The sequence below is a fragment of the Meles meles genome, chromosome 10, assembly GCF_922984935.1.
Source record: "Meles meles chromosome 10, mMelMel3.1 paternal haplotype, whole genome shotgun sequence".
In the NCBI taxonomy this organism is placed as follows: Eukaryota; Metazoa; Chordata; class Mammalia; order Carnivora; family Mustelidae; genus Meles; species Meles meles.
The window spans coordinates 77,431,795-77,459,244 of NC_060075.1; the positions used below are offsets into that span (position 1 = coordinate 77,431,795).

General features: G+C 37.5%; 1 protein-coding gene across 2 annotated transcripts in view; it reads right to left on the reverse strand.

Moving 5' to 3' along the window:
* The window catches only part of DMTF1 (cyclin D binding myb like transcription factor 1), a 45,658-nt gene that overhangs the window by 1,431 nt on the left and 16,777 nt on the right, over positions 1-27,450 (reverse strand). For both annotated transcript variants that reach the window (XM_046020154.1, XM_046020153.1), the window contains 13 exons: positions 25,508-25,602; positions 21,863-21,977; positions 20,315-20,391; positions 14,908-15,065; positions 13,525-13,557; positions 12,510-12,619; positions 10,367-10,595; positions 8,937-9,088; positions 7,483-7,692; positions 4,753-4,838; positions 1,668-1,823; positions 771-1,145; positions 98-245 (listed from right to left, as the gene is read on the reverse strand). In XM_046020154.1, the coding sequence (XP_045876110.1) occupies positions 98-245; positions 771-1,145; positions 1,668-1,823; positions 4,753-4,838; positions 7,483-7,692; positions 8,937-9,088; positions 10,367-10,595; positions 12,510-12,619; positions 13,525-13,557; positions 14,908-15,065; positions 20,315-20,391; positions 21,863-21,977; positions 25,508-25,602 (1,944 nt within the window). The remainder of the gene's footprint in view (positions 1-97; positions 246-770; positions 1,146-1,667; positions 1,824-4,752; positions 4,839-7,482; positions 7,693-8,936; positions 9,089-10,366; positions 10,596-12,509; positions 12,620-13,524; positions 13,558-14,907; positions 15,066-20,314; positions 20,392-21,862; positions 21,978-25,507; positions 25,603-27,450) is intronic.

Consider the following 27,450-nt stretch of genomic DNA (forward strand, 5'->3'; position numbering starts at 1 on the left):
ACAAAAAGCTAACAAGATGACCAATTATTGTTGGATCAAGTAGCCTGATGTTCCTCATAAGATTTATCAGGCATATGATGGAGTTCTGTTACAGTACCTGTTAGTGTTGTCAAAGGTAAGACAGATTCGGTATCTATAACATCAGATGCCTGGATGAAGCCATGTGGTGAAGGAACGATAAGGATGGTTTCATCATCGATGGTGGTTTGATCAACTTGTTCTTCTATGGTAGGAGACTCTAGATCCTAAACAGTGGCAATTAAAAAAAGAAAAAGACATTCTGACTCCTATTTCTTAGTTTTCTTTAAAGATTCCAAACACATTTTAGGTTTAAAAGGACTTAATATTCTAACATTATCCCATTTAATAAAGAAAAGAAAATTAAAGTTGAAAAATGCACAAAACAGAACTTAAAAGAAGCCTGAATGTAGAAGAAACAATGCTGTCACGCTGGGGTAAGGAAGGTTACTAACCTGTATCACAAAGACCTACGAACCACTCTCCTGAAAACGGTTCCATAGGTCCCAACAAACAATTCTCAGTCTTTTGGAAGGGTGTATGGGGGAAAAGTTTTGGTGCTAAGGCTGTGCAACACAGCTGTCTCATACTTGTGAGGTCTCAGGTAGAGTCTGCATTTGATTTTGTGTCCAGAGGAAAAAGGAAGTTAATGGAGGCCCCCCCCCCCAATAAATTATTGCTAGGCTTTTTCCAAACTGAAGGTTTAAGGCTCAAGCAAGAACCCAGAGGCTATTCCCTTAATTGCAACTTACCTCAGAAACATAAGCACGGGCTAAAGGAGAAGACGACTCCTCTTGTTTCAGGTCGGTGTCAGAGATTTCTTCTGTTCTGACCATAACACTATTCATCAGTTCTGTGCTATTTTGGTCATTGAATTTGGATACATGAGCATCATTAAATGATGGCTCTACAGTTATCTTAGGCTGATGAATTTCATCTGGGAAAGTGTCTGCTTCTAGGGCATCTGGAGGTTCAGGAAAATCAGATGAGTGAATATCACTATCTACTGTCAGTTCTGCTTGGGATATGGAAGAAGTGATGTCCTCTGTGGCAACAGTCTGAATGATGACTCGTGGTGTGTGACACTGCACTGTGACGTTGTCACTTGTGTTCAACAAATGTTCTGGCTATAAAATGTCAAAGAAAACGATCAGTGGCAAAATGAGAAAATCCCTACCAGACTTCAGTTATAAGCGACAACTACCATTTATAATTTATAGGTGGTACCCTACTGTCCCCTCCCCTGTTCTCTTACTTCTGGAACTGCAGTGTTCTTACCACTGTTTTTCTAGGACCCCTTATCCCCATCATTCCATCATGGAAGGAGACACATGGGATTAAGGGTTATGCCTCAGTGAAGGCAGAGTGATGGTGTAAAACTATGTTCCTGAGACAATAGCAGTAGGAGAAATTGTTTAAATACGTGGACTACATTAGTTCTGGCTCTTAAACTCTGTTATCAATTAATCCTGGTCCCTAACATGTAGGTAAACACTTAAACAGAGAACATAATCAATTTTCCCCCAGACCTATTATTATTATTGAAGACATCTGGGTTCTCTCATGGTATTAAAAACAAAAAGCTTCTGGTGACATCAGCCAGTCTTCTCTACAGAAACTAGAAAAATCAAGGAATTGACGTAACATACGGATAAAGCATGAACAATGATCTGTTCAGGAGAAGCAGGAGCAGCAGCTGTCAGGGTTACTGTGGGACTAGCCGTCAGAGTGAGGGGAAGGCCTTGGCTTGAGCTTGTCTGAAGTAGGTAGGTACCTGGAGTGCCAGTGGGCTGTAAATGGAAAGACTAAAGGAAAAAAAAAACAAAATGAGAATGACACAGGTGCAACAGACTGAGTAAATAAGCTTACTTATTAAGTCTAGGTTTATATCCAAAATGGGGTCTTTAATATAGCCGGCACAAACGTACTTCCCAATCCTGAAGGTGCCCTCAAGTAATAAAATGAAGGGTAGAATATTGACTTGTCCTACGTCCTTATACTTGTCTTAGAGGTTTAACAGAGAGGCAAGGCCAGACCTTGATCCTGCCCTTCACTCCCATGTATTTCTATGGTGCTGTGATAGTCATTTATTTCAAGGCACCAAGACATGGTAGCATAAGCCACTGTGTCCAGTGCAGTAACTCACACACAGTCTTCCTTCATGTCTATCTATCTAGAACGTATAGAACTGGCACTCTCTCCATTTTTAAAAAAATTTTTTTTTATTTGACAGAGAGAAATCACAACTAGGCAGAGAGGCAGGCAGAGAGAGAGGAGGAAGCAGGCTCCCTGTGGAGCAGAGAGCCCGATGTGGGGCTCGATCCCAGGACCCTGAGATCATGACCTGAGCTGAAGGCAGAGGCTTTAACCCACTGGGCCACCCAGGTGCCCCTCTCCATTTCTGAAAGGTACTACTACAGCAGCGCTGAAAAGATTTTTTTCATAGTATAATTTTACAAAATACTTTTTATACTAAGGAGAAATGTACAGAGATAGTAATTAGTGTTGTGAATGACAAAAAGTATTTGATGGACAATACGTTTATCTTTTATGTTTCAACGTTTATCTTTTATGTTTCAGAGAACTGTAACAGAACTATTCAATGCCAATAAGCCTTTCACAGCCATAGATTCTGTATTTGATAATTTGAGTTCAGTTTATCCTACTATCATAAAAGGAAGGTATTTGCACTTAGAGGGTGATGTTGAAATCCTAGAGCCTGTGGTCCTGTATACTGAAGTTAGAACAACTCTCCTGGGACCAGCTCAATGAACCTTATTGCTAAAGCAGGCATAAATAACTACCTCAGGGAAGGGGTTGTGGGCATTACAAATTATTAGTAAATGGTGCTCGGCACACAGTAAGATTAAGTTTCTTTCCTCCCTCTCCATAAAAGTAAAAGCTCATCATTTACAACACAACCTTCAGTAAATTAGATGTGGTCAGACAGTAAATACCTCATATATAAGCATCTTAATTTACTTAAGTTCCTCTAATGTTCATGATTTTTTTGAAGCTGAGGCACTATCATCCTTTATTAATAAATTAGGATGGAAATCTTTGTGACTGAAGTAAGTAAAAACCTGAACACATACTCTAAATATATCTATTATATTATTTGGCCAGGGGGAGGAGGGGAGGTGGTAAAATAAAGTTATCAACCTGTGACAAAGGCTTACATTACACATCCCTAATGTGGAGACTACAGAATTAGGCATTCAACTTTTTTTTTTAAATATTTTATTTATTTGACAGAGAGAAATCACAACTAGGCAGAGAGGCAGGCAGAGAGAGAGGAGGAAGCAGGCTCCCTTCAGAGCAGAGAGCAGGATGTGGGGTTCGATCCCAGGACCCTGGGATCATGACCTGAGCCAAAGGCAGAGGCTTTAACCCACTGAGCCACCCAGGCGCCCCGGAGACTACAGGATTAGGAAGTGGAAGCTTTGGTTAAGTAAACTGCTAGCAGAAATTCCAAAGTTGTTCTAAAAGAGAACCTTCAGCAGCATTGGCTATCCTCATGAGATGTGACTGTGCAGAGGATAAACTTTTGCACTAACAGCCCCCTGTTTTTCACAGCAAATAAACCTTGACATAATTTAAATAAAACCTACTTTATATTTTTTTTCCTGAAATATAAGCTAATTCTGGGTATTACCATTTTTTTCTCTTTTTTTTCTTTTTTTTTTTTTTAAGATTTTATTTATTTATTTGACAGAGAGAGATCACAAGTAAGCAGAGAGGCAGGCAGAGAGAGTGAGAGGGAAGCAGGCTCCCTGCTGAGCAGAGAGCCCGATGCGGGACTTGATCCCAGGACCCCGAGATCATGACCTGAGCCGAAGGCAGTGGCTTAACCCACTGAGCCACCCAGGCACCCCCTGGGTATTACCATTTTAGATAACAGGACAAGAATGAGGACTTAAAAAGTTACTCTATGAGAAACCCCCTTTCTTCAAATTAACAAACTTGGCCCTTTGCTCCCCCAAACCTCTTAGCATAAGCAACCATTCCTCTTTTTGTCTCTATGGATTTGTCTATTTTAGACACTTAAAATAAATCAAACACTATGTGGTATTTTGTAGCTAGTTTCACTTAGTATAACATTTTCAAGGTTTACCCTTGGAGCATGTATTATTACTTTCTTTTTTATTGCTAATTGTATGGTGACAGCACATTTTATATACCCATTTGTCAGTGGATGGCCATTTGGGTTTCCACTTTTTGATTATCAGGAAGAGGAACATTCATGTACACGTTTACGCAGACATGTTTTCATTTCTCTTAGGTAAACCTTGGATTAGAATTGGTGGCACAGATGTTTGAACTATACTTTTTTACCTTTCTAGGAACTTCAAGATTCTTTTGTAAAGTAGCTACACCTTTTAGGACTGGGACTTTTAAATTCTGTATCCCCAAGGGCCAGTACAGTAAACTTTTTGGTTATATATAGTATTTGTTTATCAATACAAGTCATACATGCACCCTCCTCATTAAGCCCTGTCACTTTTCATATGTTAAAAAGAGCACATTATTGGTTTAAACCTCTACAGGGGAAGAAAAGAGGGAAAGTCTTGACGCACGTCCTCATTTAATCATCTGGCCTCAGAAACATGGGCATAGTTGCACTGAATGCCAATCATGTTTTTAGTTCATTTGTTCATATGATAACAGTGCTAAAACTAGTGATTTTTCTTATGCATAAAATGACCACTTTCTCTTTTGTGAAGTGTTACTCACTGGAAGAATCTCAAATGCCTGTAGTGTTCCACTGTTTAGTGTTATTGTTTCGGAGTCAACAGTAGCAGCAGGGGACTCTGTTGAAGCTGTGGTAGGAACAAAGACAACAGTAAATAAAACACATAATCTCATAGTGAATAATTTGCCTAGAAACCTGAAGTCATTTAAATTTCTTATGAGAAGCAATCTTATCTGGGATGGCACCCATTAGGGGCTGGCTCATATCCAAATCCAGCCCACTACCAGTTTTTGTGAAAAGTATTACAGGAACACGGCCATACCTGTTTATTTTCCACAGCTGCTTTTGCACTGTAAAGGCAGAATTGACTAGCTGTTACAGAGACAGTACCTGCTAACCCTTGATAGAGATCACAAAATATTTCTAGTATTAGAAGTGAGAGGAATACACTAAGGCTAACTTACAAGTCAACAGGAACTTGGTAAAAAATAAATTTTCCTGGACATTCTGATAAGCAGTATAGGTTCCTGGAATTGGAGTCCCCAAACACCAAGCTTTAGTTTAGCGGCATTACTCTCGGGCCACGTAAACCTGAGCAAACGGCTTGCTTTGAACCTACTAGTGTTAGTGTTCAGAGACTTTATCTGTCCTGCCTACCTCATGTAGTCCTTAGGAGGAACCACAAACAGGAAATATAAATATTTCCAGGGTGCCTGGGTGGCTCAGTTGGTTAAGTGTCTGCTCAGCAGGGAGTCTGCCCTTTGCAATCTACCCCCTCCCGCCCCTGGTTTGTGTGCACTCGCTCTCTCAAATAAAATCTTAAAAAAAAAAAAAAACCCAAAAAACAAAGGTAGTGCTATTTCAGAAGGACACATTTGGAAGACTGAGCAGCACTTAGAGATCACTATTATTATCTCTTTATAGGTGTGTCAGTTGAGGGTTCAGACTTGAGCAATATTGGTCACAACCGATCAAGGTTTTAAGGAATTAAGAGTAACTGGATGAAATGTGATCTCAACTGCACCTGTAGATAAATCCGTGTGAAAAATGATTTGGAATCATCTTGCAATGTGTAGCGTTTATTCCTAAAATACTTCTCAGTGGGAAAGGATATGAGACACCTTTCAAAAGAAATGCACTTGATTCATGTTACTATTTCTCTAGTTGATGGAATCTTAAGATCAAATCTAGAATAATTTAAAGGGATTCCAGATAAATAACCTTTGTCATGGGTAAGCAAACTGGGCAGGGACAAATTGTGGCCCAAGACTAAGAATGGTTTTTACATTTTTAATTATTTTGGTTTTTACATATTTTAAGGATTGTTTAAAAACCAGAAAATCCCACAAAGACCTATGTGGGCTGCAAAGTTTAACATGTTTATATTTACTATTCTGGCTCTAAAGTTTGCGAGTCCCTGACTCCTAACATAAAGGAAGAAACAATCATAGGAGATTTTAGCCTGAATGCAAAGAATAACTGATATGGTATAAAACTCTTACTAACATTTCTTGCTGGAAGAAGTAAAATTAAGTAAAAAGCATAATTATTTTAAAAAAGCCATCCCGTGAATATTAAGGTACCAGTGTCTGCATTCCCAATAAGTACAGTCACCGCAACAGCCAAGGAAAGTTCTAACAATCTCTGTGCACAACTATAATCAACAGTAGCTCCCATATTTATGGCAGACCAGTTTTTGCATTTCTTCAGGCTATAAAGTTAAATAAACAGAGGGCTAAAGAAAAATTCTTCATGCTTTATTACACTGGTAGAAAGCTAAAGCAAATAACCAAACAAATTAGAATTTTAAGACAGGTATGATCATTTTAAAGGTCTCCAAGGTAACCTTGATAGTCACTGGATATATGGGTGTATGTAGTGTCACCATGACCAACAGGCAGCCCAGTGATTCTCAAAATGGTGTCACAGGGTACATTTGAAAATCCTTAGGGTGTTTTTATTTGCCAAAATGATTAGGAAGTACTACTGGCATTTCGTGGGTGAGTCAAGGGACACTGAGCATTCTGCAGTGTGTAGGACAGCCCTACCAACAATCAGTTATCTCACTCAAAATGCTAATAATCCCGATTGAGAATAACATACAGCAGTTGGTATACTTTTGGCAATGACCTTTCCACAGGCATAGCATTTAGGTAGACAAAAGAAACGAGAAAAAAGTGGTGAATCATCTGGTTCTGAGGATTTTATTCTCACTTCTTTTCTGTTACTCTGTCACGGAAAAAAAAGGCAGAACTATCAAATCCTCTCCCTCTAACAACTGTTCGGTTCTCATAATCTCATTAAACTGAAAAAATATCAGAGGCTAAAAAAAAAAAAAAAAAAGGATAAAATAGTTTCCAAAGGAAAACTGGCTCTTCTTGAAGAAAATCTCAATCTCAAACCCATTTCTTCTACACATGACTTCAAATCCACCGCCAATCTGTGTGTCTCTGGTTACTTATTACAAATGATGTGCCACCTTAGGAACTCTATTTCCTTGTCCAACTGATTTTAGGTAGTAGTCTATTAACCATTAATTCTTTGCAACCTCTAAAAGTAAGATGATTTAAAATGGTTTATTATGGCTGGGAAGTTCTGTCACACACTCATCTTTTGTGCAAATATTAATTAAGCTAATGAACATAAAATGCCTTAGTCTGCCTCTGTCAACTTGCACAAATTTCTGTCAACATTCTGGAAGAATGAAAGGTATTAGAGCCATTACCAAATCATAGAGGTCCAATAGCAAGGAGTCTCCAATAGACACTTACAGACATGAGTGATTTGGACTGGAATCTGCAAGGCTGTCATGGGGCTTGGAGAGATGGCTGTATTGTCTTCCAAGCGGGCGACTCTGATCTGAACATGCTGTACACTGGAATTGGAATTACTGTTTGGAACTCCAGATCCTGATTTATTCTCCAAAAGCGTTGGGTTGTTTTTTTGATTCTCATGTAACTGTTTAAGACCTTTTATTAAGACTGAAGGGAGATGGGTAGACAAAAAGAACATTGATTCTCCGACAGACCACCATCTAAGCAGCAGGGGAGGTGGGGGTAAGGAGGGAAAGTATTTGGAATAAACAACTGCACACTGCATGTGAGATCTCAGCAAAATAACAATAAAATTATTTTAAAGCTACAACCTGTCTGGAAATTTCTGGAAACATTATCCATCACAAGAAATTTTAAAAATTCCTAACACAATATTATTCTTGCCACCTAAGATACATTAAAAAAAAAAAAAAGCCATTGTGAGGAACATGAAAATAAGACCTTTGTTATGTTCTAGGGCTTCAGGATAAAATTCTTATTATTTTGGGAGAACACTGTTAATGCAAAGTAGCTTACTTCCTTAGTCAGCTGGCTGTGAGTTGAACTCACAACTCAAGAGTAGCAGTGCATCTTTTCCAAACAGTAATAGCAACCACCTTGAATTCTTGTGCAGGAAAGCCAAATCTAGACTTGTCCCCCCTCCTATCAGTCCTCTCAGGTGGTAACTGCAATCTGGGTGGGTTTACGTCTCATTAGTATTCATTCACTTTTCTGGTTTTAATATTAGATTTATAAATTTATAACTACGGACTTAATTTTTAAAAAATCGTATTTTCATTGAGCCAAAGTTCTTGAGTATTTAATTTTCCTTTGGAGAAATGGAATTTGGAGCACTATATCAAGGGGCATGAATTTGACTGCCTTAATTAAATGGATTGTACATCTGAGTTTCACACCTGAGTGCAAAGCAGGCAATGAAGGGACAAACATGCTTGTGCCTCACTTTTAAGCAAACCCAACTTAGGATGTCTAGATTTACATCATTAATGAATTATGAATTTATAGTCTTTATACTATAAAACCACCAAAGAAAATCTCTAAATGACAAACCCAGTTATGTGAAGTTATTCAACACTTTAAAAGTTGATTTAAACCTAAGTTTTCAGAAATACATTTTTGTACACAATATGTAAAATCGTTTTCTGCACAGTTATATGAGAACAAGAATGTATGTAAATGTGTCTATTTTCATCTTAGGTGCTTTGAGAATTACACATCACATCAACTCTTCTTAAGGGAAGAAAAGACATTAGCCAAAGAAATAGAGATGTTTCAGTGAAGATCTAAGATTCATATCTCTTTAGCTGAGGCAAAGAACGTCTGACCTCTAAGTCCTGAGGAGTAAATATGGTAAGACAAGGGAAGGACTTAAGAAGCAAAAAATACATTACCAGGGAACGAAACATCTTTATGATTTGCAATCTGCCTTTTGATGGTCCACCATTTACTTCGAAGCCATTGTGGTGAACGGACACTGCTCCATCCCTCCGCTAACAGATCCCAGTTGATGTCATTTTCATCAGCTACATCAAGCTCTGCTATCCTACAGGTTACAAAACAAACATCTGTTAGATGTTAATTTATTTCTCTGGAAGAACCCTCCCCTGACTACACATGATAGTACTGGCTGCTAAGGGGACAGCAGCTTATGTCATGGAGATGCTATTGTTAATTGCATGGGAAAGGACTGCAAGCGTACAGAGCTGCCCCCACAGCTAGGAGCTATGACCTAGCACTATCAAGAGCCTTCTGTTAACGGTACAAGCAATGGACCAGACTAAATGGTCAGAAGCCAATAAAATACTATAAAGGCAATGGAGTATCTGAAGGTTAGAATAGAGTAAGAACAGTGTTAATGGAAAAGTGTCTTGTAATGTGTTATAGTGTGCCATAGCAAGTCATTTCCTAGATCTGACCTTTTCCATATCCGTAATAAATAAAATCGTTTAGAAATGGAGCTATTTGCAGATGACTAGTTGAAACAAGTATGTTAAAAACAAAACCCATAAAATGATAAAAACAGAGAACAATACTAAATTGTAAAAACCGATAAAAATGGAGAACAATACTCCAGCAGCAACCAAAACAAAAACCACTAATATAATAGATCCACTAGGTTTGGGGTATGAGTGATCTATATTTGTTCTCTAGCTTCAACTGTCATGATGATGTCGATTTTCAGGAGGGAGGAGCTTTTATTACTTTGGTGTCTCAAACATGTCCTTGCTGGTATTTCTGCCCTGAGTCACTGAGTCTTAATGGTTATACCAACTAACTTAAAAAAAAAAATAAGCTCAGGATTATTACCTTAAAGCTATTTTTGGATACATATGACATGGAAGCACTTGACTGGGTCTGGTGTGAAGGTGTGGGGTAACTGTAGCCTGGGCCCCCTGCTTGGCAATTTTAGCACAGTCACCCAAGATTGAAGGGCATGGAGACTGAATCGCCCTCTTCCCCTGCACACGGTGCCCTCTGCTAGCGCTGAGGCACATTGGTGGGACAGCAGCAGGCTGCAATGCCACTGTCTGTGCCATACCTGTTCTGTGGGGGGAGAGAGGACTTCAGTCTCCACGCCTTCAATCTGGTACTTTGCACGAGCACTAAATCCACTAAAAAAGGAACAAACACAAAACAAAAGAGCTCAATATGAAATGCATAGGATCTGAAAGATCCTCCGCGGACCCATTCTCTATGGAAAGGATGCTTTTCAGACATTAGGCATCTAAGGAAACCAAAAGAGGAAATAACAATCAAGCCACCTATCGCTATAAAAAGATGCAAAAGCAGCTTTTGTCTTTAAAGGACTTAGGACACAAACCTGAGGATGAGATTGATTTCATCTTCCTTGGTCCATTCAGTTCCTCCACTCTGTTTCCAGTTCAGGTAGTTGAGCCATTTGGAACGACACTGCTTTTCTGAGCGGGTACCCACTCGTTCTGCCACAGCTGCCCATGACACGCCTTGTGTCACTATGTCACCTGGCTCAGTGCTTGTCAATTCATGAACCACCTCTGCAAGTCTCTTTTCCTCTTCTTCTGTCCACTTCCCTGAAAGAAGGAAATCATCTAGACTATTATTGCTACCTTCTTTTTTGCAAATCAGATTCAGCCCTGATGGAAAGTTCGCAGTAGTACCAATAAGTTATTTCTGAATGACCCTGGGGCGGGAAACTGCACATATCTACTAAGACGACTGCCTTTGACTAGGCCAGGAAGGTTCTTGATACAAAAGAAAATACAGAATCCTGATGGAAAACACTGACTGACTCCTTAAGGAAAGAAAAACTACCCAGTACATACCTAGAAAGAATTATACAGTCAGCCGCACTGATCCTAAGTGGGAAGAGCTTCATGGTGGCGAGATGGACACAAAACCTCACAAAATTTTTCCTCAGTCTTGCCTAGAATTCCCTGCTCTGCAGAAGTGGCGCAGCTCAACAGAGATCCCTCACCAGAGGAATGAATGATGAGACAAGTGGAGTAACTCCTATGGGCTCCTACCCACTTTAGTAAAACGGAAACTAGGTTTATACCATCTCCTTTCCCCACCAGCCCAACTCTTAAGAAACTGTGACAGAACAGAAATCTGAGACTGGTATTCACGCATGATTTTACTCCAGGTTTTCCCAAAGCCATAAACCAGTAATGACACCAAATGATCCGCTTGGTCTTTTCTTAAGGAACTTGAGCATAAAAACAGGTTTTTTTTTTTTTTTTTTTTTACTCCTTCCACTTCTGTTTCCATTTTGTTACTAGTAGCTAAAAATGTGTAGAAAATTTCAAAAGAGCTGTGTGCTTGCATCAGGGATTCATTCATTCAACAAGTACTCATTGAACTTCTATTATGTGCTAAGCACAGTTCTGCATACCATATATTCAAGACAAAGTCCTGCTTCTACTTTAGCATGGCAGCAAAAGGGTACTCACAGTGCCTTACATAAAAACTCTGGCCAAATTCTGAACCTAGAGCTCCTATTCCTGCTTCATTCATTAAGCTGTCATTAACCACAGAATGACGGAGTTGGAGGGATTTATGTTCTCAATGTCTTGCAGGTCACAGGGCTGGTGGAGTCAATGGTTAAGCAGGAGATATTCCCCGATTCTACTTTGGCAGGGTAGGGAGGTGAAAACAGAAAACATACAACCAGGAAGGTTAAGCTTAACTTGAGAACCACTTTTCTTACTGCAAGACTGAGCACAGATTGTGGCTCCTTCAGAAAATTTTAGGGCTAAAATGGAACTGTCTTACTTCCCTTCTCATATATGAGAACTACAGATCACCTATTCTAACCCTCTTCATTTTCGAGGAAATTCAGGCTCAGAAAGTTATGTGAGAGCTGGTGCCAGAGCCTCAATACTGTTATTGGTCACAGACGTTAGGTTTAACAGTATCATCAGTGCATCTGTATACACTAAGAGTTAAATAGGCATTTGCGGTCTGTACCAGAGACTGAAACACTAATGACAAGTTTTTTTCTATAGAAAAATATACTTACTTGCTTGAAATACGCAAAACAGAGCCATAGCACTGAAAGGTAACTTAAGCAGGGAACTGCCCCAAATAAAGGTTTTTTTTTTTATAACATGAAGTTGATAAGGTGGTGTTTACAGAAGCTCAACAGTTAGATGGGTTTAAATTAAAACTACTTCCTGTTATGTAAGCCTTAATAATAAAACTTTCCCAACTGAAACAGTTTTGCATTGCTACAAAATGGAAACATGCTGCACCTAAAACCTCTGAAACTGAGGCAATGTGTCCCTGTGAACAACGTCACCTCACACAAAGGCAGAAAAATGAAGGCTTTGGGCCTACAAAGCACGAAGAAAAAGGAAGACTAGAAAATACAATGTGAACTCAAGCGAATGACAAATTTCTTTCCAGAAGAGAAGAGAAAGCAGTATGAAAAGGGGCAGGAAGCTCTGATGGAGACAAGAGCGACCCCACGGTAGGGCTCACAGTACCTGTGTTGCAAGTATCCTTCATCAGTCGGCACCGATCTTTGACGGAAGACGCGCTTCTTCCTAGCGCCGCCCCTATTGTTGCCCAGTCATTGCCATGCTTTATCCGGAGCCTAAAACAAGAGTCTGCCAATCAGCATTGGGTTCAACTGTTTTCTCCCTTTTAATTTCATCATTTATTCTTCATTCTTCTTCTTCCCATTTGACTGGTTTGGAAGTTGTGGGCAGCAATACTTTGAGAGCCAAAGTTTGAAAGTGTGGCCTTTTTTTGGGGTCCACAGTTGTCTGTGGGTGAAAAAAAAACAGGCAGCAATTGCCTTTTTCCTGGGTCAGAGAAGAAATAAGTAACTTGGATATGTGTTCAAAAAAGACCAAATTTCCCCTCAGGTTACTGACACAATCTCCCAGGCAATCCCCAGATTGTTCCCTTTGAGCACACCTAATAAACTCTTCTCAGACATCTGAAAAAGTTTCCTAAGCTGCTATCACCACAAAGAGGATCAACCTTCAATTTTTTCCATGGTCCATACAATCCATCAACCCATACTTTAGGGCCCTACTCAACAAAGCAAAATTATTTTTCCTGCAAAATAGCCTTCATAAAGTAGAGTCCGCCCAGACATTAAGTGCAACATTTGCTAAGTCACCATTCTAAACTAAGCATGTAGCACAACCCTGGTTTTGATCCTGGTTTCTAAGCCCGGTATTTAGTCTTCAATCCACCAAGAATGGCCATCTAATCCCTTCTGTAACCCTTATTAGTGGTCTGAGGACACATTTAATTCAGCAACTCACTAAGGAGAAGACGAAATTTATGGGCATGGCTACTCTGTGCACGTATGGACCTTAAAAGTTCTTTTTATGGTCAATCATGCTTAATAGCAGGATTAAATTACACCAGTCTACTAAAAATCTCTTGACAGTTTCAAAGTAAAAGTTTAGAAAAAACAAAGGTATTAAAAAAGTTAAAACCCAACTATCAGAATTCAGGAAAAGAAAAAAAAAATTTTTAACTTACTCCTTGAGCTTTTCAATTTCTTCAGGTGTATATCTAGAAATTTAAAGAAATTTTTAAAAAGATCGATTAAAACAAAGAATGTTACAAGAAAAACTTAATAAAAATCAGAATTTTACTTAGGGATCCAAATGTTAAGTCACTTAGCACACTGATAATATTTTAAAAGTAACCAACTTCAAAGTAAATTACTAAAAATTAAAACTGATGCTTCTATCTTCTTTTTTATAAAAAAATACTTTTAGCTATAATAAAAGTGAGCAATGTATATCTTTCTCTAGGAAAATTCAACACTTAAAACATATTTGCTCCTATTCTACTTTTAAGTCTTCCTTTATTTGAAAACTGGTTTCAGGCCCTCTAATATCGTAGTTATGCTGAAAGACTTATGCAAGACACTGTAAACCAGAGCCCAAATGCAAATCTATGGTAGACTGTTACAACGCACCAAAACATTTAAAAACTTCTCTTCATTTCCCCTACCCATGCATGGACATCTACCAGACTCTTGTTCCAATGTAAAGGCTCTTTTTCTTTAGAGGGTAAGTATTCAATACAGCCAATGCAATGTTCTTTTTAAAAGCAGTACCTAATGGGGCGCCTGGGTGGCTCAGTGGGTTAAAAGCCTCTGCCTTCGGCTCAGGTCATGATCCCAGGGTCCTGGGATTGAGCCCCACATCGGGCTCTCCGCTCTGCGGGGAGCCTGCTTCCTCCTCTCTCTCTGCCTGCCTCTCTGCCTAGTTGTGATTTCTCTCTGTCAAATAAATAAAATATAAAAAAATAAAAAAATAAAAAAAATAAAAGCAGTACCTAATAAGCCATACTATGACTACCTAAAATTCCCAAAGGGAAATTAAAACAGTAACACCAAAGAATCATTGCATTGAAAAAAAAATGATGCCTTCCCATAAATGTTACCTATAACAGAAATCCAGGCATTGTATTTAGAAATTTATTTATTTTCCATTCTGGTTTTATTTAAAAAGAAAAAAAAGGGTCACTAACCTAGGAAATGCTATACTATAAAAAAAAATAGGAATGATGTTACCAATGAATTTGAGGATTTTTTCCCCCACACCTCCTAAATCTTTACCCACTATAATATTTTTATTATAATGTTACTTTATTATATAGCAGACTTTGATGAAGATAGCTAAGTCTAAAATCTGACATATAAGGTGACTGAGATTCTAAGTTCTAAGAGGCCTTATTATAATGAGATTTCCATAGTTACAACATGGACCTGGAGAAAAAAAATATTAACACAGTAAACAGTAATTCATAGCTGTTTCCAATTAAAATTCTGCTCATATTTTTAAAGAAAGATAGCTCTTTAAATATTTCCCCTAATTACATGAAAACATGCAGCATTACAAGTTTTCATACTTTCCCACATGGTTTCTGTCATCATACATGCGAAGCACTCTTCTATAAACTGCAAACAAAGGCCGGTTCAGACCCCATGCTATAGTCCTGTAGAAATCTTTTCTTTCGTCTTTTGACATCTCAAAGATGATTTCTGTAGCATCTTTTATTCCGCGTGCCTAAATGGGTTACATTTCTTTGATTTAGGGATTTCTGATAAAATGCATATGGATATACTATTCTTTTTAAAAGTTGTTTTTTTATTTTCAAGATCATCAATGGCATTTAGAAAAATAATGTATTGCTAATTCATTAATAAGTCAAATATAAACTTTAAAATGTTTCAAGAGATAATAAAGTGATACTTAAATGCTCCAAAAATAAACTATTAAATTCATAAAGTCATGTTGTGTCAACACCTTTTAAAATTATAAAAAAATTAATGTCTAAAGAAAGTAGAAGAAAATCACAAGAATAAAATTAACAGAAATAGGAATCAAATAACAGAAACTATATGCAATGCTAAAAAATGGTACTTTGAAAAGACTCATCAAGACTAATAAAATATGAAAAGATAAACTATGGCAAAACTAAAAGACAAAACACTGGAAATGAAAAAATGGGGCCTAAGTAGAGATGCTACAGAGATTAGACAGTTGAACATTATGAAAATTCTATGGCCATAAATTTGAAAACTTACATAAAATGAATAAACTCCTAGAAAAAGTCAACTTACCAAAACAGACTCAGGAAGAGATAGAAAATCTAATAAGCACAGACCACCAAGAAAATTTAATAGTTATTAATAATTTTTCACAATGGAAATACCAGGCCCACATGACTTCATAGGTAAATCCTACCAAACAATCAAGAGAAACATCATTCTGATTTTAAACTCTTCTAGGGTATAGAAAAACAGGGGGGAACACTTCCTTATTCATTTTATTAGGCTACTATAACCTCAAGAGCAAAACCAGACAAGGACAGTTTCAGAAAAGAATTTTCAGGGAAGTTCGTTCTCTAACACAGATCCCCCAGTCCCTAAAATATTGAGCACCACAATGTGTGAGAAGGTCAGTAATCAATACAGATGGTAAGCTTATTCCAGGAATTTTGTGTTAATTAAAAAAATATATTATTATTATAGCATTAATTATTAAATTTATGGAAGAAGTATAAATAGCTACAGATGTGGAAAGAACACTTGTAACATAGAACATTCATAATTACACTCCTAGTGAATTTGGATTTGCTGATAACCTAATAAAAGAAAATATATAAAAAGCATAGGCTGAAAAAGAGAAATCATTTACAGGTGTTATATATGTAGAAACTTAAATGAGTAGCAAATTCTCATTACAAAATCAATATACAAAGTTATTTGCATTTCTATACAGAGATCAAAAAAAGTTTAAAAGTTCTCATTTATGGTATCACCAAAATTAAAAGCAACAGGACTAAATCTTAGGCAAGTTATGCAAGTCCTTTATGGAGGAAAACAAAGTACCAAAAGGCATTAAACAGGAAGCTACTACAACAGACGGTGTAAACTGTTCTCCATAGGAAAATGGAATACTGTAAAGATGTTAATTACCCTCAAATTGATGCACAGATTCAGTGCAGTCCAATAAAAATTTCAACAGTTTTCCATTCTCTGCAACTCGATTCTAAGCAAAGGGTCAAAAAGGGGCAAGACATTCATAAAGAGACTTGCCCCATCAGATGCTGTGATTTCTCTAGGTAGTGCCATCTATACTAGTGCCAAGTATCAACAAACAGAACCTGGGAACAAATTAGAAACCTACAAACAGATTTGTGGAAGCTCGATTTGGAACAAAATGGACACTGTAGATTGGGAGAAGACGGACATTCCATAGCGATATAAAACTGCCTTCCATATAAAACCAAAAAATCAAAACAAACAAACAAAAAAACCCCAACAGTGAAACCCTATCTCAGAGCTACAGGAAAAAAAAATCAACATGAAAGACAAAACTACAGAACTTTTACGTGACAATATATAGGGCAATATCCTTACGCCCTTGAAGGAGAGGAGAATTTCCAAATAACCATGCAAAATATAAAGTAAAAAATGATTTTGATATTGAAATTAAGATTCTTTTTTCATCAAATGACCCCCACAGAAAAGGAAAAGATAGGCTACTGAATTGAGACAAGATATATCTGTCAGACAAATAAACAAAAAGCCAGCATACATTAAGAATGTCTAGAGAATGGAAGAGATAACCCTGCAAAAAACTGATCAAAAAACAAACAGGAATTTCAAAGAGAAAATCTAGAAAGTGGCCAGTAAGCATATAAAAGTATGTAATCAGAGGAATACAAATTAAAATTCATAATAAAGTGGCATTCACACCCATCAAATTTATTTAAATTAATAGCAAAAAAACTAAAAGACCCCAAATGACCGTTAACTGCAGATGGGTAACTTACAGTATCTATATTGGCATTTCGAAATACAGCTTAAAAAAAAAATCAACAGGGTATCGATCACGAAATCACAATAATAAACAACAGAAACCAATTATAGAACACCCAGAGAATGAAACTATTTACATAAATTCAAAAAGAGGTAAAATTATACTGATGTGCATTTTATACATTCCTTGGAATGTATAAAACTTCACAGGAAAAAGTTTCTACATTTTCTTTTTCTTTTTTTTTTTTTTTTTAAGATTTTATTTTATTTATTTGACAGAGAGAGAGAGATCACAAGTAGGCAGAGAGGCAGGCAGAGAGAGAGGAGGAAGCAGGCTCCCTGCGGAGCAGAGAGCCCGACGCGGGGCTCGATCCCAGGACCCTGAGATCATGACCTGAGCCGAAGGCAGCGGCCTAATCCACTGAGCCACCCAGGCGCCCTACATTTTATTTTTCTATTAATCTTTTTTTTAGTCAGCTCTACACCCAACATGGGGTGTAAACTCATGACTGCAAGATCAAGAGTCACACTCTACTGAATGAGCCAGCTAGATGCCCCAAGTTTCTAAATTTTAGAATTTAAAATCCTCTTATTCCAGTTCTACAAATAATTAAATCTAACATTTACAATCTAAATATATGAAAGGCACTGTGTTGCAGGATGACCATATCTGAGATGAAGATGCTTCTGCTCTTTTTTCCACTTGTATCATACTTTCATTTATCTGATGTCTAATTAATTGGTTTAAAAATGGGGCGCCTGGGTGGCTCAGTTGTTAGGCGGCTGCCTTCACTCAGGTCATTATCCCAGGGTCCTGGGATCGAGCCCCACATCGGGCTTACTGCTCGGCAGGAAGCCTGCTTCTCCCTCTCCCACTCTCCCTGCTTGTGTTCCCTCTCTTGCTGTGTCTCTCTGTCAAATAAACAAATAAAATCTTAAAAAAAAAAAAAAATATATGGCTCCACAGTGTTCTTAAACAGCAACACATGATAAAAACCATGATCAACTATAAAACCAGGTATCTTTTCCCAAGATCAGTATGTCTTTTTGGACGTTTCCTATCTCTGCCAATCCATTCATCATTCTTCCAGGCATCCAAAGTAAAACACCCTGAAGTTATTCCAAATCCTCCTTTTCCCTCTTCTCCAACATCCAGTCACCAGGTGTCCTTACCGACCATCTGCTTATCTGCCAATTCTTCCACCACTCTAAATTCCTTAATTATCTCATCCAGTCAAGTGATCTCAAATCAGTCTAAAAAGATTTAGATCTCAAAGATCTCTTATCAGTCGCATTCCTGCCCTTCAATCAGAATTGAAGGGGTCCTGGAAAACCATCAACTCCAATCCGCTAGACAAGAAACCAGCTTAATTCCCAAAGTTCAGGGTTCTTATCATTTGTTACTGCCTTACATAAAACCTGCAGCATTTTTCAAGTTTTAACTAAAGTTTATGTGGCCGGTGGACACACACTTTCAGTGGTCACTGTATTTGTCTTTCTCTTAAAAATATTAGTTTGGTGGGAACGATATTTATTCACTAACAAAGAACTGAAGTTTTTTAATTTACTCCTTATAGTTTACAGAGCTTAGCTCGGGAACAGTGCAGATTAAAATCAGGCTTAGGAATATGGACATTCTAGGCACTAATATATTTATAATAGTGAAAAATTTTATCAACCACCCAAGTATCAAACAATAGGAGAATGGTTAAATAAATGTTCTATACCTCCTATTCCCAAACAATGCTGATGATCTGTATTTCAAATATGCACTAACTCCAATAAGGGAACGGTCAACAAATTACTAGAAAAATTCCTTTGAAAAGAGCACAGACTTACTCCACCAATCCCTCACTCAACTCAAGTTACCAGTTTTTCTCATTTCCTATAAGACAGTTCTATTTCTTTGGACTGGACTTCAAAGCCAAGTTTCCAGATAATTACTCAGTTCAAGTTAAAGGGGCTAATTTAATAGTGCTCTGAGTTTTGACTCCTTGGTGCTAAGCATTTGCTCATGCTCCCTCCAGCCCCATTCGAGCCCAAGTTCTCTTCCTTTAAGACTCACTCAAAAAAATAAAATAAAATAAATAAATAAATAAATAAAAATAGGGATGCCCGGTGGCTCAGTGGATTAAGCCTCTGCCTTTGGTTCAGGTCGTGGTATTGGGGTCCTGGGATTGAGCCCCCCATTGGGCTCTCTCCTCAGCGCCTGCTTCCCCCCCTTTCTCTGCTTGCCTCTCTGCCTACTTGTGATCTCTGTCAAAATAAATAAATAAAATCTTTTAAAAAAAGAGACTCCACTCGAATCCTTGCTCTTCCAAATATTTTTCATTAACCATCCTAACCCTAAGAATATACTCTTCCTTCTCTGATCTCATGCAGAATTCACATGTATCACTCACATGGTACAAAGCCTTACTCTTCACCTGCTTTCAACACTCCCAAATGAACTGCTGGCTTTTAAAAAGCCAACACTGTGTATTACAGCAATTCATAGCTCCAGTACTTCAAAAATACTATGTTCAAGAGGCATTTAATGAAAAGGATGACTTAGCTAACCACATATAAGCCTCAAAAGAAAAATGAACTAAATTATTCATTTTTTTAAAAAGGGGAAGACTCATGTGGTAAATACACTCAAAGAAGTCATGAATCTTAGGCTTTAGACAATACAAGCTTAAACTAATTTACAGGCTGCTTGAAAAGACAGGGCTTTAAGATTCTGAGACGCTATTAGGATTTTGCCTAAATTTCAGGTGTTGACTAACACAGTAAAGTTACGTTAAACTAAAAATTAGAAATTTGTTCAAAAATATGCTATAATTATACACCTTAAAATTATGAAGCTATGACATATTAACCAATCATCCATTAGAATAACTACTGGAAAGCTCCTTATAAAGTACATACAATGATGCTTTGATGATTTTTGCAATTGGCAATGAAAGAATTTGTGAAACAAACAAACAAAAAAATGCCATAAAGTACCTTTAGATAGCGTTCAATATTGTTCATCAAAATATCAATTTCTTCCTTAGACCACATTCCCTGTTTCCATTTATGTCCTTTAAGGGAAAAGAAATAATGTTATAGAAAATGTTATCCCTCGGGGTGCCTGGGTGGCTCAGTGGGTTAAGCCCCTGCCTTCGGCTCAGGTCATGATCTCAGGGTCCTGGGATCGAGTCCCGCATCGGGCTCTCTGCTCAGCAGCGAGCCTGCTTCCCTCTCTCTCTCTGTGCCTGCCTCTCTGTCTACTTGTGATCTCTCTCTATCAAATAAATAAATAAAATCTTTAAAAAAAAAAAAAAAGAAAGAAAAGAAAATGTTATCCCTCAAGAGGAATAAAATACTGCAAATTTGCTTTATGATTAAATTATCTATGGGAACAAAATGTAGCTAATTTTTTATTCATCTGAAATCTGAAAGATCCCCAAATAGTTGCTTTTTAATCTCTTTTGAGTAGACTCCAAGCCCAATGTGGGGCTTGAACTCCTGACCCTGAGATCAAGGGTCACATGCTCTACTAACTGAGCCAGTCATGTGCCCCATAACCTCTGGTTTGTAAGAAAGAATACATTCACTCCTAGGGCACCTGGGTGGCTCAGGCAGTTAAGCTGTCCAACTCTTGTTTTTGGCTCAGTTCATAATCTCAAGGTCGTGAGATGGAGCCCTGCATCAGGGTCTGTGCTCAGTGTGGAGTCTGCTTGAGATTCTGAGATTCAGTCTCCCTTGCCCTCTGCCCTTCCCCCTCTCTTACATTCTCCTCCTCTCTCTCTAAAATAAATAAATAAATCTCAAAAAAAAAAAAACCCCCAAAACAAAACCCCAACAATATTTGATTCTACTAAATAAAGACAATAATAAGTAAAAGAGTAAGAATTTATTACTTCCTCTCAGTTGTATGTCTTATTCTTGGAGCAATACAGGCATGCTAAAAAGACATGAAAATTTAAAAAGCCAAATCATGCTCAAAACTGTCTAAAAAATTCACCAATGAAAAAAATAAATTTTATGGGCAAAAGAGCATGCACAAATGATTCTAGGACAAGGTAAACATACTATGTTGGATACCAAGAGAATAATATAATGAGTATTTACTATGCAGTGGATGAATGCAATTCCTTTCCTTAACTTCAGACTGGTGTAAGCATAATCCCCACTTTCTTGTAGCAGCTCCCCACCAATTCTCATGAACTCCAGAGCACTATAAACACTTACTTTAAACCTCTAAGCCACTTAGCAGACCAAGAGTTTTGAAAAGACTTGACTTCCCACTCCCATGTGAAGTAACTATCTTTTAAATGCCACCCCTGTGCATTTGTTTATGATTTACTGCATCTCAGAGAAATTATGATAATTGAAAAACAAATGTTAGTTTCATGGGCTCATTCAGAGCCAAAGTTAATCAATTACAAAAACTCAATCACTATAACTACTCAATTACAATTACGGAGTCCTCAAAATCCTGATGACTCCAGTTCTTCTTACCTCCTCTTTTTTTTTCCAATGAACACTGAAATTCACATTACTTCTTACCTTTGTTAGTCAGAGAATCCTTATCTTCTTTAGTTGTAAACCATGCTTGGCTAACTGCTGAAACTTCCTCATTACCTAAGGGAGATATATCATCTAGTTGTTCATTCTGTAGAATCTTGAAGAGGCAAAGGAAAAAAAAAAAAGTACAGCTTCATTTAATACAACCTGATTCATCTTTATCTGTAATACTAAACATTATAAAAACTCTAATCCATGGAAAAACAATTTTTTTTCTGTTTTTATGACAGTATGAAAACAAACCTGCCTGCATTAATAAAATATGACCTTCATTTAAGTAAGTTAACTCTGTACTAGTGGCATGAATTTTATAGAATAGTAGCTAGGGTTCCAGTAATTACTTGAAGAAATACAGGATATCTAAAGCCATCTGTTTATTTATATATGTAAAATAAGCTCATACATATAATAAAATAGAAAGGTTTCATTTGACTGTCATGATTGTTCAGGTCCCTTAGGTAGTTTGCTGCCAGAGTATAGTCATCTGTAATATTAATCTCTTGCTAAATTTAAAGGATTAATAGGCCAAATCAGAAGACATAGCAAAATCATGGTCTGTTTATTGACAAGTTTGTTTTAGCCAGACTCTAGAACTGATTCCTAACCTCATCAATGTACCTTCTTCTCAAAGAACTGTATGTTATCACTTCTTATTATTGCAGCTAAAGCAGTCTTTACTGAGAAATGTGTAGTTAAAAGCTAGTAACTTTACTGAGATATAATTCACGGACCATAAAGTTTACTATTTAAAGTCCATAAAGTTTACTATTTAAAGTATACAATTCAGTGGCTTTTAATATATTTATGCAATTATCACACCAGGTACATTTTCAATTACAGACATATGTGATCTTGCAAATTCTGCAGGAACAAAACCGCTTAAGAGAACTGGCCTTGGGCTAAAGGCAGCTATTGTATGAGTAGGAAGATGTGGCAACAGGGCTACCATTCGAGGGACAAGCCCACCTATCATAGGCAGGCCAGGAGGACAGTCACATGCCCAGTGACCACTCAACTCCGTTCAGTCTCCGGAGTGGGTCAACTAAGCTATGTCGTCGGCTGGAGGTAAGTCCTAACAGACACTGGACTACTTCTTGAAGAGGCAGAAACTGAATTTTTAATTTCAAGAGGCACTAAAATCATACTGCTTGGGAAGACGGTAGCTGTCAGTGAACAGCCGAAGCACAACGAGGAGGAAAGACACATTTCTACCGTTATCTGTTGTTTTTTTAATCTGGAAATACTGAATATGTTGTATTTAAAAAAGCACTGTTCTTAAATCCATGGACAAAAAGCTAGAGTCACTGGAGTAGTATGAAAAGTTTTGTCACCCTATGTTTATGTGTTATACATTTTAGATTTTTTTGTTTTAAAGCTCAAGAGGCTACCTTTATAAAGGTGAGAACGGAGACAAACTAGACAGATAATGTCTAAGGCCTCTTGTATTCTGAACATCCCAACTGTCTAAGATTTGACACAGGTTATTCATCAAGGGTGACAGATTGCTGTGAGAAGACCTTCATATAAACAATACCCACTGTTAGGAAATGTAATGTAGAAACTACTCTCTTGAGATGATCTTCTCTTATATATTAATCAGCTGGTTCAAAGAATAAAATCACCATTTCCCAAAGTGAGTCTAAATATACAGCCCACTCTTTGAACCTTAGGAATATACCCATCATGCTGATTAACTGCTCTCTTTGGGCAAAACCTAATGCTCTTTGTCTCAAATTACCCTGATGAAGAAATACAATTACTACTTACAAAGACTAAACATGTAAATGGTAAACATGTAAACAGCCATCAAATGAAGCCAATAGTTATTAAATTTTAGCAGTAAAACTTAACACTGTCCGATAGCAATGAATTGAGTATTGTAGATGACTTAGGTTCCTCAAAGGATGTCTAACTATACTTAGTATATATATATTATTAAGTTTTACAGTATTTTTACCCCCATTTTTCACTACTTTATATACTCATTTTTAAAAAATTACTCAGATATGTTTAGTATGCTGCCGTTTTTGAAATGCAGCCTTTCTGAGTTGGTGTGGTTGTAGGGTTTTATGTCTAACATACACAGCCTTGGAAATCTAAATAATTCCCCCAACAAATACCTCTTGTAGCCACAAAACACTGTAAATATTGGGAAATTTTTGAGTTTCTAATTATCTTTCCTGCTAGCTCCAATGCTGAAATGGACAGTACATTAACTACAGCAGTATGTGAAACAGTTACACCTGCTTTGGCACAGGACACCGCAAAAAGCAGGCTCGTTCTGAACTCTGAACTATGCTTTCACTCACAACCTAATGGTATTTTTATGAAACAAGTATTAGAAATTATTAAACGTTTTTCATACACTAAAACGGTAATAACAAACCAGGAGGCTAATATCAAATTATAGCTCATTAACTTTTAAGAAAACCCAAACAAAACAACCCTATAATTTGTCTAACTCACACTGCCATTGCCCAACCTTTCAACAAACGGGTTGTAAACCAAATCACACATGTATATATACACAGCTATTTTTACTGTGCTGAAAACGAAGCAAAGTGAGACTATACAGTCTTTGAATTGGAAATGAATCTGACAAGCCCAGTTTTGAAGAATGTGTTCTATAGCTTCAGAGGACTTAGAAAAAATTCTTGTCCAAATCACCCACTCAAATCCAAGAGCAGATTATGAGGATCTCTAGGCAGGCTCAAAACTGTTTGATGTACATGAAAGACTCACTCCTCTAGAAATCCTGTCATTCTAGACCCACTGTGAAGCTCCCTGTGAAGAAGGTTCACAATGCACCCACCCAAGATTTCCTCACTCCTTGATGTTATGTGTCAACTCATACCTCTTACACTTAACTGAAGGGTCATTGGAAAAATAATGACCTAATGTCTCTATTATCCACTTCAAAAATATGTTATTAAATAAAGAAATGAAGCAAAAGGACAAGATACTAAAAAGAAAGGCACAATCAGCCAGACATTAACTTTAAAGTAAAACAGATTTAAGCTCCAGGCTATCTAAGAGAGCAAAGAATTTTGATTACACTTCCCAGACAGAAGTCATATATAAGATACAAAGAAGTTCACATGAAAGGAAAGCAGTAGGCCCTGCTTGTTATCCAACCACTTAACTCAGTAAAATATATCTTAATCCGAGAAGGACCAAAAGGGACTACAACTGTTAAAATTAAAATCTATGTGAAATGAATAGCTTCCATTCATACTAGAACGCAACACATATGTAGCCCTTCTAAATCAGTCACCAGAGATACTGCTGGGTAACACTTAAAAAGCTTTACACCAATATCTTATATAACTGGTAAGATAAGATTTAAGCTTATTTAATAGCTCAAGTGAGATCATCCTATGTAGCTAAAGAATGCACGTGCACCATCTGTCTCAACAGATGTGAACCACCCTACAGGGAATGAATTTTCAAACTATCTTTGCCTACTGTTCTGAGAGTCGTATAAGTGGGGACTGGAAACCTGAATGAAAATAATAAGTCTTACCTCAATTCTGTCCTTTGTCAGACAAATTATGTTCTCATCATTTTACCACCTAAGGTATGTGTTAAGGATAATCCTCTTGCGGTCAGTAAAAAGACTCACTATACCTGGATCTGGGTCACAGTTCCCTCAGTAATCTCATCATCTGCCACCTCTGTGGTTGCAGTCATGGTCACCTCAAAGCTCTGATCATTTTCTGAAACTTCAAGAAAAAAGAACAATTCAACTTCAGAATAGTAGCAGATTCTAATTAAAAAAAAAAAAAGAAAAGAAAAGAAAAGAAAGAAATCCATGGGAAAAAATATGTGACCATCTAATTTCCTAATATATTCCTTGCCATATATGCTTAACAAAAATGTATTGTGTACCTAATACATACTAGGTATTCCTTTGGGTATCGGGAGGATAGCAGTAAGCAAATGAAACAAAGTCCTATCTTCGTGGTGCTTATATTCTAGTAGGGGAAAGACACAAAATGAACCTATTATGTCAAATTTTGATGAATAATGAGAAAAATTAAAGCAGAAAAGGGAATGTATTGGGGAAGGGGACTGAAATTTTAGGTAAAAGGCCAGGAAAAGGAACAAAGATTTGAACCCAAATGACAAAGGGAACTAGTCATATAGGTATCCTGAGGAAGAACACTTCATGCAGAAGGAAAGTCAAGAGCAAAGACTCTGAGATAGGGGCACACCTGGACTGTTCAAAGGAATGATAAGGAGGACAGTGCGACCAGAGAAGACTGAACAAGGACATTAAGATACTGTGTGGGGGCTTGAAGGCCAATGTAAAGACTCTGGCTTTAACACTCAGAGAGGAAACTACTAGAAGACACAGAGTGACAATCTGACTTTTATTTTAATGGGATCACTCTGGCTCCTAAGGAGACAACAGTCTGAGGGCAGGAAGGGCTACGGTGAAATCACTTAAGAAGCTAATTGAATAATCCAAGTAAGAGAAGTTGGTGACTGGACCAGGGCAGAACTCAAGTAAGGGAGATGAGTAGTTCAAATTGTGAATATATTTTGATTTGGGAACCAACAGGATTTGTGGATAAACTAAATACGAAAGAAACCGTAAAGTCCGGGATGTTATGAAAGTTTTAAAAATCTGACCTAGTGGAAGAATGTACCTGCCATTAATGAACTGGGGAAGACTGCAGAAGAAGCAAATGTTAGAATTTAAGAAGTTTCAGGAGTTTGGTTTTAAACACACTAGTTTGAGGCTGAACATCTAGAATTAAGATAAAGTCTGGACTGGAATAAATCTGGGCATCATCACCTGAGACAGGATTTGAAACTATACATTCTAGAAAGTGAGAGGAAACAACACAGAAACAGCAGAAGAACTGGGTCCTGGACTGCTCCAATTTACAGCCCGGGGATGTGAACAGGTCAGCATAAGAGACTCAGAAGGCACAGAAAGTGAGGTAGAAAAAACTACAGGAATGTGTTCCCTGAAAACCAAATGACAAAATGTTCTAGAGAAGACGGAGTGATAAATATCATCAAAAACTGTGGACAGCTCAAGTAAAGAAGACTGAAACAAACAAAAAAGTTACCACTGGACTTAGCAACAAGCTAGTCTCTGGAGACCTGGGAAGAACAGTTTTGATGAAATGATTAAGAGGTGAAACCCTGACTGGAGTGGGTTTAGGAAGAATGGAGGAAGAAATGGAGGTAAATATATCAATTCTTTCAAAGTATTCTGCTCTAAAGGAAAGGAAATTTCCTTTAAGTTAGATGGGAGTCCGAAGTGGGCTAATGGGATTTTTTATTTTATTTTTTAAGGATTTTATTTATTTGTCAGAGAGAGAAACAGATTGCGTACTCAAGCAGGGGGAGCCGGGGGGGGGGGGGGAAGCAGGCTCCCCACTGAGCAAGGAGCTCTTTGCAGGATTTAATCCCAGGACCCTGAGATCATGACCTGAGCCAACGCAGACATTTAAATCGACTGAGCCACCCAGGCATCCCAGGGACTTTTTAAAGACGAAGTTAGAGTAGGTTTGTAGTGTTGATGGGAATGATCCAGTGGAGAATGAAAAACTGAT